Genomic DNA, 16,021 nt, shown 5'->3' on the forward strand with positions numbered 1-16,021 from the left:
TTATCCCACTCTTTACAAATTTTATTATTTGGGCCTTTAACGTTCGAACCCAATACCAATTTGGGATCGTTACAAATTGAGTCCTTACAGTTTCCATATTAAGACACCACATATATTTCTTTTTTCTTTTTCTTTTTTTTGAGGAAAACAGATATTTCTTTGAACAAACTTCTTTAAATAATATATATATATATATATATATATTTTTTTTTTTGAAATATAAATGGCAATACTTTGACGTGAAATAAATTAATATTTTGACGTTTGATTGTAATATAAAAATCTATTAAAGCCAAATTGGAGCATTAAATTTCAAAGATGCTAACAATTCATGTGTATAGATTGTGTTGGAGTTGGAGTGGTAATTCATGTTCATATATTGGGGACTATATGGGTCGATACTAATCTGACATATTTATTAAACAGGTCAAAATTTATCAACCCTAATATGACTTGTTTATTAAATGGGTCACTCATGTCAACCCGCTTATCATATTTTATCAAAGCTAAAAAAAAATAAAAATAAAAAATTAGTGTTAATTTAATGAAAAACTAAACAAATAGATTTTTTTAATATGAAATTCAAAACTAACATAGTAACATCACAAATAATAATTCAAAACTAAATCATATCTCAATATCACAAATGATCAATCACAATATATCAAACAAAATAAATCACAACAACTAATGTCAAATTCCAACAATTAATTTAAGGAAAACAGATAAATGCAAAGGTAAAAGTAAAGGACATCAGCGATGATGTGATGGTGGCCAAGAGTTCAAAGATGAAAGTAAATGATGACGATAACAACTAAGGTTTTGAGTGGTAGAGAGAAATGAAGGACAAGGGCGATGTCAACAGCTTGGCACCGTAGTTACAAAAGGGTGATTGTCTAAGAAAATAAGGTGAGGTAAGGGAGATTATGATCTAAGAGTGAGAGGCAATCATGGGGTTTAGGAGAATGCAACTAGGAAAGAAAATAAATTTATATGCCTACAATTTTGAAGAGTATATTGGTAAAATGACATTTAGTTAAATGAGTCAAATGGGTCAAACAGGTTCCATGGGTTGGACACGAACACAACACATTTATTAAACGGGTTAGTTGTTTGAAACTGAATATGACACAAACTCATTAAACCTCAATTCATAACCTTCCAAATTCATTTCGTGTTCACGAGTCATGTAAGATTTTGCTACCCCTATGTTGGAGATCGTTTCGCAACCAACTTTTATACAACTTTGACGATAGCAATAAGAATCTATCAAAAGGAAAAAGCAAATGTAAAAATGGAATGTTTAAAAAAAAAAAAAAAAGATTTCCTAACTTCTTTCTATCAAAAAAAGAAAGAATATAAGAAAATAATTGCACATTTAAATAAGTTAAAATAACCAAATATTTGTGATATGTGTGTGTGGGGGGGGGGGGGGGGGGGTTGGGGGGGGGGGATTAAATTTCAAAAATGCTCACAATTCATTTGTATAGATTGTGTTGGAGTAGGGGTGGCAATTTGTGTTCGCATATCATGTTCGTGTTGTGTCACTCATAAGTATTTGACTATATGAGTCGATATTAACTTGACATGTTTATTAAACGGGTTAGGATTTCTCAACCCTAACACAACCTGTTCATTAAACCGGTTACTCATATCAACCCATTATCGTATTTTATCAAAGAGAAAATAAAAATACAATTTTTAATATTAATTTTATTGATCTAAATTATGAAAATCCAAATAAATAGATTTTTAATATGAAATTTAAAACTAACATGGTAACTGCATCACAAATATCATTCAAAACAAAATCATATCTCAATATCATAAATAATCAAGCACAATATATCAAAAAAAATAAATCACAACTAATATCAGATTCCAACAATTAATTTAAGAAAAATAGAAAAAGGTAAAGGTAAGAGTAAAGGATGTTGGTGATGATGCAATAGTGACAGAGAGTTCAAAGATGAAAACAAAGGATGACGGCGACTAAGGTTTCAAGTGAAAGAGAGAAGCGAAGGACGAGGGTGACAATAGCTTGGCACCTTAGTGACAATAGCTTGGCACCTTAGTGACAAAAGGGCTACAATGGATAAGAAAACAAGATGAGGAGAAGTGAGGTGAGATCGAGGTCTAAGAGTGAGAGGCAGTTATGGGGCTTAGGATAATGCAATTGCGAATGAAAATGAATATATCTAGGATTTTGAAGGGAATATTGGTAAAATGACATTTAGTTAAATAAGTCAGGCGAGTCAAACAGGTTCTTTAAGTTGGACTCAGAACACAGTATGTTTATTAAAAGGGTTAGTTGCATAAACTCAAATTTGACACGAACTTATTAAGCCTCAACTCATAACCTGTAAACTTTATGTTGTATTGTGTTTGCGGGTCATGTTGGATTTTGCCATCCTTATGTTGGAGATGGATTCATAACCGACTATTATACGACTTTGATGATGACAATAAGAATCTATCAAAAAGTAAAAGAAAATGTAAAAATGACGCGTGTAATTAAGATTTAAAAAAAAAAAAAATCCTTATCTCCTTTCTATCAAAAGAAAGAAAGAATATAAGAAAATAATTGAGTATTTAAATAAGTTAAAATAACTAAATATTTGTGAAATTAATATATATATATATATATATATATAATGGATGAGTTATCATATGGATTTTCTCTTTAGGTTTTTAGCTTAATTGGTGCCAAACGGGATCTGGATGAAATATTGTTATAATTTAAACCAATCAATAAGTGCATCTTTCATAATCTTTATAGATCTATTAATAGTTAAGTTTATATAATATTGTGGGTTCCAGGTAAATTTTTTTGTAATCAATTTTTACTTGCATCAAAAACAAGTTGGTGTTTTGATCTGATGATAAAAAAATAATCATCAAGAGTAAAAATCATAAGTTGAAATGCCCAAAAATCAATTAGTATCTTTGTTTAATGATAAAGAGTAATCATCAGGAGTAGAACCCATAAGTTATAAGTGTCTCTAAAAAAAATCTATATATTATATGATTTCATAAAAAGTGTGTGACCCCATTAACATGGCATGGTGTTCCCAATCATATTTTCACACATCTTTTTTTCTTTTTTTGAAAGCATATTTTCACACTGCATAGATACGGAAAAGAGCAATATATTTCTGACAGTATGAAAAGAGCAAGACAGTATCCAGCAGATTTATTTTTTAACCTCAATTTATTTATGCTTAAGTTTTTTTCTGGAAAATTATATTTTAAATTCAATATTTTAGCCTTTTAGGGGTGTAACAAATAAAACCTTATAGTCTAAACATAATAAATTAAGGACAAAACTTACATACAGTATTTAGGTGCTGTTCCTTAAATTCTTCTCCTAAGATTACGCCATGTAAATTTTTCTTATAAGATAGAAGTGTATTTTTTAGTTAAACAGCCACATGACTAAATCTTAAGAAGGGAACTTAAAAAACAATACCTAAAATACTGTATCTAAGTTTTATCCATAAATTAAACCCTAAGATTTCAAAAATTAATAAATAAAAAAATCCTTCAACCATATTAAATCACAAACACGATACCATTGTACTTAAATCGGATGTGTTTTAATTTGTTACTTTTGATACTATAGTATTCGTTTGTTACGGATTTTATAGATGGATCATCCTCAATTTTTTTTTTTTTTTTTTTTTTTTTTTTTTTTTTTGTGCTCGCCCACACTTGTGTGTGTGGAGAAACTGGATTAACAATCCGTTACAAAGAGACTAAAACAGAGTCTCGAACGAGAATAGTCTTTCAATACAATATGAGTAGCCTTCCTAGCTAGAGCACGGGCAACGCCGTTGCATGCGCTTTTTACATGAGAATACATAATAGTTTATAGAACTTGCATACAATTTGCTAATTAATCAGATAAATGTTAAATACTTTAACACGTTGAACAAGGGAAGAAGCCTATGTCCAACTGAGAGTAAGGGGACCTGTAAAACAATTGGAGAATCACAAGCTGCATGGTAAACACCATCTAAACTCAACAAAGACCCATCTAAATTTTGTACAAATCCTCTCCCTCTTATATATGTCAGGATAATCATGTTCACCGGTTACTGCTACAATCACATTAATATCTCCTATGGTAATGCCGGTCTTGTGTATCCCGACTGTGAGATGAAAAATCCTGGAAATAGTCATTCGTGCCTTCTTCAATATAATTTTCATATCTGCCTGAGCCATAATCCCTTCGTAAAGGATCTCTACCTCTGTCTGACAAGGACCTCCCAAAGGAAGGGCTTCTTGATCTCGAATAATTACTTCTTGAACTGTAAGAATTGTAACTAGAATCATAAGCGCCATACCTTGGAGGGTAACTAGACATGGAAGGGCTAAATCCTGGTTCACAGCCAGGAGGCCCTTCATCTGTGAAATCCCTGAACCTACTTTGCTCACGATGATGGCCTCTGCTCACAGGTTCTGAATAGTGGCCCAATCTGTGATGCACTCTATTCCTGGAAAGATCTGAACTCGAAGATCCATCTGCCCAAAGTCTTTCATTAGCATTTTCTGGAATTGGCCCATTTACTCCAGGAAATGGGACACTCATTTTCCTCCGAGGTTCAGGATATCCTGCTTCAACAATTTCGCCATCCTCCTGTTCTTCCTTATTTTCTCCATCAGCATATATTGTAATCCCTGATGGCTGATCCTCAGTATCTGCATCTAAAAAAGCAAAGATATGCATTACAGAGAATCAAAATCAAATGTGAAAACACAAAAGGAAAAACCACAAAGATGACTAGCAGTAGAATAAATTAAAGATCTGCCAGTCATACAGACATTATGCTAGGATAATTAGCCTACAGTTCAAAGTTTGAGAACTCTTCCCCCGCCCCTGCCCCTCTTGTTATCTCCATCCCCTTTTCTTTTCTTCTTTTGTATGGGAGTGTACTTCCCAGAACCCCATGCCTTCAGAAACATAACATAATCCCAAACCTCATTAAATGAGAAGAATAATCTCAGTAGGAATTCTCTTTCCCATATCCTAAGTAATTATCGCCAAGAGTATCCAAAAAATTCATAAATTATATTGCCTCCTATTGACATTCTTGCATATCAAAATACTCACTGATGAAGTATATTCACAAGAGTGACATTTCTAAAAATAAAGATCTCATTATCATTTTTGAGCCTCCTTGGACATCAAACTAGTATCTTCTAGATTTCTAATGCGGTGAAATCAGCCTGATTAAAAAGCACAAAACCTCAGAAATAATGAACAATAATAATCATTTTGTTTGAGCTAGCCATTGGCTTGCAGTGATTGTAGCCAATATTGATCTCTCCCTTTCCTGTCTGACTGATCGACTAATATCAATTAAATGAAGCAGGAGTAAGGGGATAGGTAGCAGAAGGGTAAGATGAAATATTCCTGTAAATCTAGCATTTCAGAATTTAATTGTTGCAATTTTGAACTTTCTAGCCAAAAAACTTAATATCACAGAAAGTAAGCAAAACATAATCAAATACCTAGATATCCTGGTGGGTATCCTAGTTCTCGCATTCTGTTGAGCCAAGGGGGTGGGTCAAGCTCCTGCATAAAAAAATAATTTTAAATCCCTGAAAAGAAGCCAAACTACAATAACCTGCAAAGTTTCATCTATACTAAGTTATATTCCAGCAAGAATAATTGACAACCATGTCATCTCCATTATAAGAACAAAAGAAAAGTGATCATGATAATACGTATTTGATATGACACGCTGAATAGATTCAAATCCAACATCCATATTTGATAGCAGCTTTGACACAACTCACTTAGGTCCATATTTACAGATTCATGCCTAGAATACTTGAGAATGTAACCCTAGAAGCCTATTTTAAGTGAAATAAGAAACAAACTGAGTATTCAAAAACAAAAATTAATAGATGTTAAACGAAATTGGAAGTGCAAAACAACACTGACTCAGGTCCATCATAACCTAAAACATTGCAAGGGTTGATATGTCAAGAGAGATTGTTTAAAAATGAAATGACAACAAGACAACCTTCAAGCCTAACCACTTGAGTTAGGCTTTGTAAATTCTTTTTCACCTTTCCTTCAGCTAAAACTTAAGTCCATCATTCATACATGGAATGTGTCCTGAATAAAAATACATGATTTCCATACCCAGTCACTGGTGGTAGTAGGATTGGGTGGTAAGATGATGAAGAGAGTCACTTAGATTCCTAAATATTTGGAAAATAGAAAACTAAGCATTTTTTTAGTATCATTTGTCAAAATCTGCACAAGATCTTTTATATATGAATTAACTAAAAAAATAGTGCATTAAATATGGATGGATGATCAAATTTTAATACTGGTGTATGCCAGATTTCATTAGTTGCATATTGAATCACCAGATTTGCTGAATTTTGCATGCCTCTGACAAATACTGGTATGCTGACAATGGTGTAAACTGGGATTCATTGAATTGAAATCTCTGTTTATGGGTAAAATTGCCCCCACAGAGATAACTAATTCAGCAGTGCAAAATTTTTCATGGAAATGCAACTTAAGTCAACCTAGTTTATAACACAATCACTTAGGTCGGGTTATATGAATGTTTTTGCTTACCTTTGTGCTTCACTATTTTAAGGACATGAGAATGAAATTAACTTATATACCATCTTCCTTGGTAATCATAGCATCAATAAGAACTCAGTATTACATATTTAGTAGTAACTTTGTTGCAAGACTTTATCTAGTATGAAAACATCACTATGAATAATATATAGAGTACCATCATGAAAACCATACCCCAAGGCCCAAAAGTTTCCGTGTTTCAGCATCAAGAGCACCTGGCCTTAAACCATCATACTTCCCACCAGGGGTATTCTGATAATATCGAGTTGGATTGCGTGAACCGGCATTTTGATTGCGTTTGGACATATGCTGTTTGCGTGCATTATTGACAGCAGCATTGTTACGAGGCTTTGGGCATTCTTTCAGAGAATGATTGTAAGAAGCACAATTGAAACAACGACTTGCAGCATCTAATCTCTCCAAGCCTCTACAATTTTCACAATAAAGGGAAAAAGAGGGAAAAAAATTCATAAGCTAGTCTAACAAAACAAATTTCATGTAAATGTCAAAGTGATTTTTTTTCTTCTATCCTTTCCAGATTTTTTTTTTTTTTTTGGATAAGCAATAAACTTTATCGAAAGAAACTATACAAAAGGCCAAAGCACACAGGACGTGTACTAAGATAGAAAAAAAAAAGAAAAAAAAAGAAAAAGAAAAGAGAGAACTAAGAAATATAGAGATTACATCTATCATCCTTTCCAGTTGTTGAGAAGCAATTCTTTAATCAAACATGAAAAAAGCACACTATTTTAATTGTCACCAAAAGATAAAGTAGGATAATAGTTACTAAAGGAAAACCATCTCCATGGGAATTTTTCCAATGAAACGGACCCAAAGAGATCCGAATATTGCACCAATGCATTATTAAGCAGGGTGACCTTCATTCTGCACAATCTATATATATCAGGGATTGCGATGCAGCAAGGCTGTAATCCATTGAACACAAGATAATTTCAAATCTTTTTGACCTCTAATAATACTATAATTTTCTTCCTAGTTGTTTACACTTGCCAAGGCACCATTAGCCAGCCTATGCAATATTTCAGGAAGACCATGAATCTCATTGATCTTTATCATAATCTTACAAGGAAGCTCAAAATATATAACAAATTAGCATTCTTTCAACCAGTCACAAAAACTATTACATGTCCAAAATTTATTTTATTATTATCATTATTTTTATTGGTAATTACAAACATACCTACTAGTTTTGAACTCATGACCTCACCCTTCACCTTGCTCTTAGAAGAGCTTATTAACAAACCAATGGTAAGCTTTCATTTATAAACAACATAAAAAGTAAAGAGAACTTACCCCTCCACATTACTTGAACCTTCAGCTGAAGTCAAACCCAATGCATATCCACGATCATAAAGAGGCACAGAGTTACAATCCAAAGGAATGAACTTGTCCTGCTGCTTCCCTGTTTGGTTGTCCAACCAGAAAGACTGCACGTACATTAAACAACTAAAGCTCACAAACAACACTTTTTATCTGATATCATGAGAAATATAAATACTTAATGAGTAATGCTGTACGCATATACTAGATGTCATTCAAATTGTAGTACAAAGGTAAGAGCATGGGGTATCTCTTCTGTTGGGCTAAAAACCAAGAGATTTCCCTAGAATGAGTAATTGTAAAACTACAACAGTCTGAGGATGGCTAAAGAAAACAGAACCATCAAATAAATTAGAAAAATCAAACAAAGATTTTGTTTACATTAGTCATGACGCTTTTTTTTTTTTTTAAATGACATGCAACCTCACCAAGGCAGGTACCTTTGGACCCACCCTTGGGAGTAAAGCATGGATACACAACCCCACTTGCTAGAACCGTGTAGATTATCTAGGTGAACTCGTAATAGGGATTGAACCGAAGATGTCTGGATCTAAAGCTCATTCCAAGCCACCAACCACTAGGCTGCACCCTAACGGGTTAGTCATGAAGCTATTTATTCACAATATCCATTAAGTTCTAATAAATCCCTACTTATCAAAAAAAAAAAAAAAAGTTCTAATAAGTGTGAGTTTGGATAGCAAACGCGGAGCTGCGTTTGCGTTTTTCCCTGAGCCCCGTGCATTGTTCACGGGACCCACAAGTACCAAAAAAACGCAAATGTGACTTTAAACTGGGTCCCACAACACTATTCACACTTTTAAAAATTATTTTACTATAATATTTTCAGTAATAAGTTTTCAGTTTTCAGGAATAAGTAGTATCCAAACAGACCCTAAATCCCAAAGTATTAAGTTATCACATACTGATTAATGAGATAAATTAGGAAACAAACTTAACCGCAGATACAAACGCTAGATATAGTTGAAATTAACATTCAAATGCATCTATCACCCTAAAATTTGTGTGGTAGGCACCTATATATATCAAAGGGCCCTGCTAGTGTTTCTGATATTACCAATAATCACCCCTAAAGTTGGATTGCCAAGTGCCAACATCATATGAGTTTTTCCTATTTGTAACATTTTAGTTGAAAATAAACCGAAGAAAATGTAGACACTAACCTAGCATGAATTCTATGACACTAATACAATTAAAGATCACTATTAATATTCAAAATCCTTTCAAACTAATAAAAATTTGTCTTACATCAACATGGCTACTTACTAAGGCAAACAAACACACTTAACATTATTTATAAGTACATCAATTCATACATAAACCATGAAGTTTGTAAAGACACACACTAGCATGGATGATGTGATAGAGACAACAGGTCTTATTGCTGTTACAAAATTATGATTAAAAAAAAAAAAAAAAAGGAGGAATCTTAACATATGAGCATAACATAGAGTTCTTACATCCATTTGTTTCCATGTCTAGCACACTGAAGCATGAGCATGTCTAGAGCTTCATTTTAAGAAGTTGAACATTAGCCAGAAATGACAGTCATGAAAAATTATTCAGTACTCCTGTAACATTGCTCTAAGCTCTCAAATACTGTAGTCCCATTGTCTATGTGAGAACCCAGAGCACTAGTCTGGAAGTACTGAACAATTTCAGCAGTATTGTACACTACCAATTTCAGCACATTGGTAGGTGCTTTTAACCTTACCTTCCATCACACACTTTTATGTTTCCAGGTAAGACATTATTAAAGATGTCAATATCCAACTCCCTTTTTTCCCATGCACTAACTTAGATGATGTAGGACAGCAGCTGCCAAATGCTATTAAGTTCTATTCTTAACAGATTTGGGCAGCTAACAGTTAGGAAGGAATGAGGTATAACGTTTAAAGGTGGGAACTCGAGCTTGATAAGATTGAAACTTGATGGCTATAATCGGCTAGAACATAGTTAAACATGTGCAAGGTCAACCTGTTAATTCCTACATTATAAAATGCAGGATGCTTTTGGCTTGCATATATGCTATTATTTATTTTGATAAGTCCTGTGTAACTGTTGTGAAGCCATGTATTTCAATGAAGTTAGCAAATATCACCCAGAAAAAAATGTTGAATGAATAGTTGAGGAAGTCCATCATATTCCACTCATTCTTTATATATTGATAAACATAAGTAGGTATGAACATCAATGAAAAAAAGCACCCAAAAATCCAAAACCAACTTTAACACTGCCCCCCAAAAGAGGAATTCTCACTCACACGAGATATATAACTAAAGCTTTTGACACAATCTGGATCTATGCAGGATCTGAAATAAAAACAGGAAACTCACCACAGCAGACGTCTTCTCCAAGCCAACATGTAGAGCAGGAAAGAACATTTCTTCACCAGATTCAAAGAATTCCTTAGGATCCTGAACAGATAAATAATTCAGACTAGCTTTTAGTATAAATGATTTAAGGCCTGGCAACAAACTCTGTGCAATTCATTATTAATTGGCAAAGGCGCATTGAGTTAAATTGAGGAAAGAAAGGAGTGAAAACATGCACCATTCAGGAGAAGACAGCAATCTAATTAGTGAAGAAGAGAACACCGCAAGGATGAAGAAATATAATCAGAAACCGAATATTCATCATTTAGAGACTAGTGATAATTACTTGGGTTGAAGAACCATGTTGAGCATGCCACTGTGACCATTGCTGTAATAGTTCCTCAAGCTTCTGTTTACTAGCTCTGGAAAAAGTACAAGAATCTACTAACATCAGACTATTATAATTTCATTAAAAGAATATTTTTCTTAGACCAGCAATATTAGTTTTTTAGAATATTTTTTTTTCCCTGACTTTTGGTATGTCTGTGTCTAGACTGTTTTAAATATGCAAGCAAGACTTTCTAATATGTGCTGCACCGACGATTACTTCAAACCAACCTTGTTAAGGAATTATACATGACACGCACAGAGGGTTGCTGTTCATCAACTGTCATTCGGGCTCTCTTAACACCTGAAATATCTTGCATGCTGAATTATGGAGAACAGAGATTCCAGGATCATATCATAAATTACAGAGAACTAATTTTACTACAGACACAAAAGGCAATAAATTTGTATTATTTCATTAAGGAATTATTGCACTGTAAAAATTTGCATGCATTACTTTTCAACTCACTTAGTCAATAGAGGAGTGAAGAATTGTGAAGAAACAACTGTAGGAAATCAACTATGAAAGGATACGATGGCCATCCATCTTGTCACTTCCAATGAGACATTCATCTCCAACAGCAAGGCAACTGTTCTCAGCATGCACTTTAGAGCTGACGTTATTCAACTCCTCAGCAACCATAATGGTTCCAGTCAATTCAACACTCACTTGCACAATAGATGGATTGTCAACCAACTCATTATTAGGTTGAGAATTAGAGTCACTGGGACTATAACTAGAAGTACGAATTCCGTTCTTGATTCCACTACCAGAAATGTTAGAAGCAGGGAGGCTAGTCAAATCTTCAGTTTCCATATCCGAACTATTGTCAACCAAATCCTTTTTTAGGTTGGCTTCTGCTATGAAAGGATTATCTTCATATTGAGCATCACCCTCATGCAAACTGTGCTCTCTACATGGCTGGTCTTCTTTACGCTCAGATTTAGTAGGCATATGATCAATTGTCCCATAATTAGAATTACAAAGTTCATTGTTCTCACTTCCATTTCCATAATCATCAGAAGTGGGTAGGCCACCCAATTCCCCAGCTTCCATATTTAATGAACCAACTTTTGTTTTATTGGCTCCAGTGAGCAAATTGAATAATTTATTCTGCATGAGAGGAATTATTATTAGTGAAACACAAAATCAAAGTCAATAATCCACACATCTATATGTGTATATATCTGCATGTGTATGCATGTATGTGTATATATGTTCCTCATGGACCATGGCTGTAGCACGTGGAAAGACATTTGGGGAGAATGAGCTCATGGATTTACTTTACTCTAGATAGGTTGTAGAAAGTAATGAGGTTTGATTATATATAATAATAAAAATTCTTTTATGGGTGCTTTTTTTAAACTATGTGCACACGAGGTTCCTCAATTTTTAATATAACTAATTATTACTTACCAAAAAAGAAAGTCGATGCTGGCTCAGCTCAAGAAAAGCTTGTTTAGATCGTTTATTTAGCACACGAGCCAAGTTCAAGCCTAAATTTACACTGCACTACTAAACAAGCCAAGCTCAAACATAATAATGTGCTCATGAACAAATTTGTGAGTATGAAGCTTGATTCAAGTAGACTTTACTATGGCAAAAAAAAAAAAAAAAAAAAAAAAAAACAAAAACAAAACAAAAACAAAAACAAAACAAAAACAAAAACAAAACAAACACAAAAAAAGAACAAAAAAAAATACCTCTCTCATCAACTATAGAAAACACAAGACAGCCTAAAGAATCACAAACAAAGAATTACAAGTAATTGAAAGCAATTCAGTAAAACCTGTAATAGTACAGCTGTCATTGAGACCAACCCAGGACCATCAACCATTCACAGATTAATCCAAGAAAATAAGTCTTCAACTGTATTTCCGAGACTTGCAAATCTTTAAAAGTATGGTAACTTTGCTCCCTCCACAAATTCCCATCAGACACAAAGGAGCTAAATTCCACATAGCTCTCCACATGCATACACATAATCACAATTAATTAACAAATGATCCATTGTCTCCCGACTGCACCTACACAAACTACACTGCTCTACTAATATGATTGCTCTCTTTCTAAGATTATCATTAGTCAAAATCTTCCCCCACATTGCTGTCCATGCAAAAAAAGTAACCTGATTTGGGGCTTTAGCAGTTGGCAGACCAAATTACTCTCAATGGGAAACAGACTTCCCTTGGGGCTTCCAACACACCATAGTAAGACTGAACGTCAAACACCCTGGTACCACTCAATTGCTAGCTCAGTCCGTCAGGACTCTCACTCCTTGGCCTATTTGAATACAATATTCCAAGCACAGATGCAATAGAATCCAATACCAAATCATTACTCTATGAGTAAGCAGACAATCTGATGCTTCTAACCCCTGTCAGTACCACATTCCAAGCAGGAAGATATTTGAAGGATCCGAGTCAGCTACTACAGAGTACAAGACCAGTACAACTCCTTCATGCCAAAATTGCAAAGTTGCACTCAATCTCCAATCCCTACTTCAAAGTGCACAATGCTGACAAACCTATCCCATCCCAGCCTAATACTCTTCCATAAGCTACAACCATGAGTTTTGTGCACTGCCATAGCGTCCTTGTTCGAATTATTATTTGTAATTTATTGATAATATAAATAGCCCATTTTTGTGGTAATAATTATATATAACTTTTAATGCAAAGTTAGTGAATCAATTTTTTATAAGTACATAAACAAAAATCATTCTATCTAATTAACTGAAATAAATTTTTTTTTTTTATAAGTAATTGAAATAATATAATTTAAACTATACTTGGGTTCAATCCCCACTAGGAGCTCTCTTGGATTACCATTTCTAGTGGGTGGGGTCGTGTATCCATGGTTTACTCCCTAGGGATGGGTCAAAAGGGAGCCTTGGTGAGGTTCCATGACCAAAAAAAAAAACTAGACTATACTTCAAGTATTAATTATTAGCATATATTTGTGAAAGGGTAAAAATTTAAGTTGTAGTGTTTACTATATGTTGGAAAATAATAAGTTAATCAAATAGTCCGTGAACAAGTTTGAACATATGATCTAGTTTGGTCATGAGCTCAAACTCAACTCATATTCGAAACAAAACTAAATGATCAATCCTGAACTTCAATACACTGCTCTGCTTGTCTCTTTTGCAGGCCTACATGTTTCAAAATTTTACAATAATAACTTGATATCCTATTTCTACATTAGAATGAAATAGCTTCATCCCAATGTCTTAAAAACAAGCTGAAAAGCCTACCAAAGCAATTTGTAACCTATTTCTTACATGCCAAACCACATAGGGAAATTTTAATCCAAAATTTAAGATAGAATTAAAAACACATATTTTAATCTAATACCTCCACACAAGCAAACATATCCACAAGCTACTAAAACTTAAAGGTAAAACAGAAATTTGAAACTAAAACCTCCACAAAGACATAAACAAGCACATAATCAGTAATTTTAATCTAAAAGCTCTCTACTTTGAAAACAAAGATATATAAAACAAGTAGAAACAGCAATGACAATATAACAATAAAACAACTATGCCGATAATGTTCCGTTTGGTTGCCGAGAAAACGCAGGAAAATACAATAAAGACGAGAATCACAAGTCCAAAATAGACCTAACCTAATAGTCGGGGAAAAAGAATCCTCAACTTAATTTTGTCTCTATTAATATTGAATTTTCCGGAGCTTTCTGGGGAACCAAACGGAGAAGAGAAAGTTAGGGTTTTGGCATAAAAGTGGGGGAAGGAAGGAAGGAAGGAAGGAATGAATTACCTTAATAGAGGAGAGTGAATGAAAAAGAAAAGAAATCAGTATGAGAAAGTGATTTGTCCAACTGGGGAAGAGAATCCGGGGGAGAATATTTATAGTCCACAAGCTGAAGCTTGAAGAAGAAGTGTGGATCTATCTCTTTCTGTGTCTTTGAGTGAGAGAAAGGTGATTCGAAGCGTCGCAGAGAGATAGATTGGGTGCGGTGAGATTAGGGTAGGATCTTTGTCGGCGTCCAATTGCGTTTCTGACTTTGACTTTTCTTTTTCTTTTTTGTCAGCAGATTCGGAGAAAGATCTGTGTGGCAATGTGGGATGGGTGGCGTGATTCCAATCACCAATGATTAACGCTTTTGCATATTGATGATTATGAAAAAAATTAATAAATTTTTTTATTTATTTATTTTTCCCTCCTCTTTTTGAATTCCTTTTTAATTAGGTGATTCTTCTAATTCTATGAATTTGAGGGTAAATTTTACTCTCTCATTTTTTTTTTTTTTTTAAGATGAAATATTATTTTGGTTTCTAAATTCTACCAAAAGTTTGATTTTCAACCCTAAACTTTAATTAGTTCTTTTTTTACCTTTAAATTTTGTAACAAGCCCTTTCTAATAGTTTAAAGACAAAAATAGAAAAGAAAAAAAATCTATAATTTAGGGACAAAAAACAAATCTTTTAAAGTCTGGTGACGAAAAACATTTTTTTTTATTATGTAAAATTTAGGGATCAACATAATATTTTACCCATTTTTTTATATTATATATATTTTTATCACGTCAATAGTTGTGTGTAAGGAATTTAAATCTTGGACCTCTTTATGTTAACAGCCATAAGACTCTTGGCTTCTTTTACATTTTACTTTTGATAAACGCAAGGCTCTTGGCTTCATATTACATTTAAGTAATGATTTTTCAATGGGAATAATTGATCTGACAAATTTGGATTAAAATAAAACTATTAAGATTGTGTACAAATAAATAAAATTTGCAATTTGTGCTCGATTTCGCCTCTTGATCTTCTATTAAGGTAAATTGTAAGTTTGGATCATTTAAATGAAATTGTGGGTGCTCGAGGACCGAGGATGGATTTGAAGAGTTGCAATATGACTGTGGAGATGTCACAGTCCACGAGCTCGAGAAGGAAAGATGCTCGAGCAAAGGAGGAGATGAGTCAAAGCACTCTAAGGGATTCCAAGTGGGAGCGAGAGTCTGAAGAGAGAGAGAGTCAGTGGTTATAGGGGAAGTTTCTAGCTTGGAGTAGCCTGTCGTCTTCGCATTAAATGGCGGGCAACAGTTTTAGCAGCTGCATTAATGAGGAAGTGACCTGAATAGTGCAAGTCACAGCTAAGCAAGCTCCTTCCATCATCTTCTTCAGATGTAGAAAAAGACAAGTGTCATGAGAGAAAGCTAGTTAAGTAGGGAAGAATGGTTGAGATATAAAGAAGGAAGAAGTATATAAAAAAATGGGGGTTTACAGAAAAAGGGATAAAAAACACAAGTATCAAAAAACAGAAGTACTAAAGATAAACAAGAAGACACATAGAAAGAGGAGAGTAAACAGTGTAACTTTTTGTA

The 16,021-nt window shown here is 33.7% G+C and overlaps 1 protein-coding gene across 5 annotated transcripts; it reads right to left on the bottom strand.

Annotated features, from left to right (window-relative positions):
- Positions 1-3,763: 3,763 nt before the first annotated feature.
- LOC126713945 (uncharacterized) lies at positions 3,764-14,763 on the bottom strand. Of its 5 annotated transcripts, none has more exons than XM_050413910.1 (10): positions 14,455-14,762; positions 12,089-12,179; positions 11,206-11,785; positions 10,903-10,984; positions 10,631-10,706; positions 10,306-10,386; positions 7,925-8,058; positions 6,785-7,037; positions 5,515-5,578; positions 3,764-4,707 (listed from the first exon to the last, which is right to left on the bottom strand). In XM_050413910.1, exons 3-10 carry the CDS (start codon positions 11,726-11,728, stop codon positions 4,112-4,114), a joined length of 1,809 nt encoding a protein of 602 aa, XP_050269867.1. In that variant the 5' UTR covers positions 11,729-11,785; positions 12,089-12,179; positions 14,455-14,762; the 3' UTR covers positions 3,764-4,111. The 5 variants fall into 5 exon arrangements, with proteins under 5 accessions (XP_050269867.1, XP_050269868.1, XP_050269866.1 ...); XM_050413911.1 differs by having other exon boundaries at positions 12,089-12,184; XM_050413909.1 differs by having other exon boundaries at positions 12,089-12,187.
- Between the last annotated feature and the right edge of the window lie 1,258 nt (positions 14,764-16,021).

The sequence above is a fragment of the Quercus robur genome, chromosome 2 (assembly GCF_932294415.1).
Source record: "Quercus robur chromosome 2, dhQueRobu3.1, whole genome shotgun sequence".
Taxonomy (NCBI): domain Eukaryota; kingdom Viridiplantae; phylum Streptophyta; class Magnoliopsida; order Fagales; family Fagaceae; genus Quercus; species Quercus robur.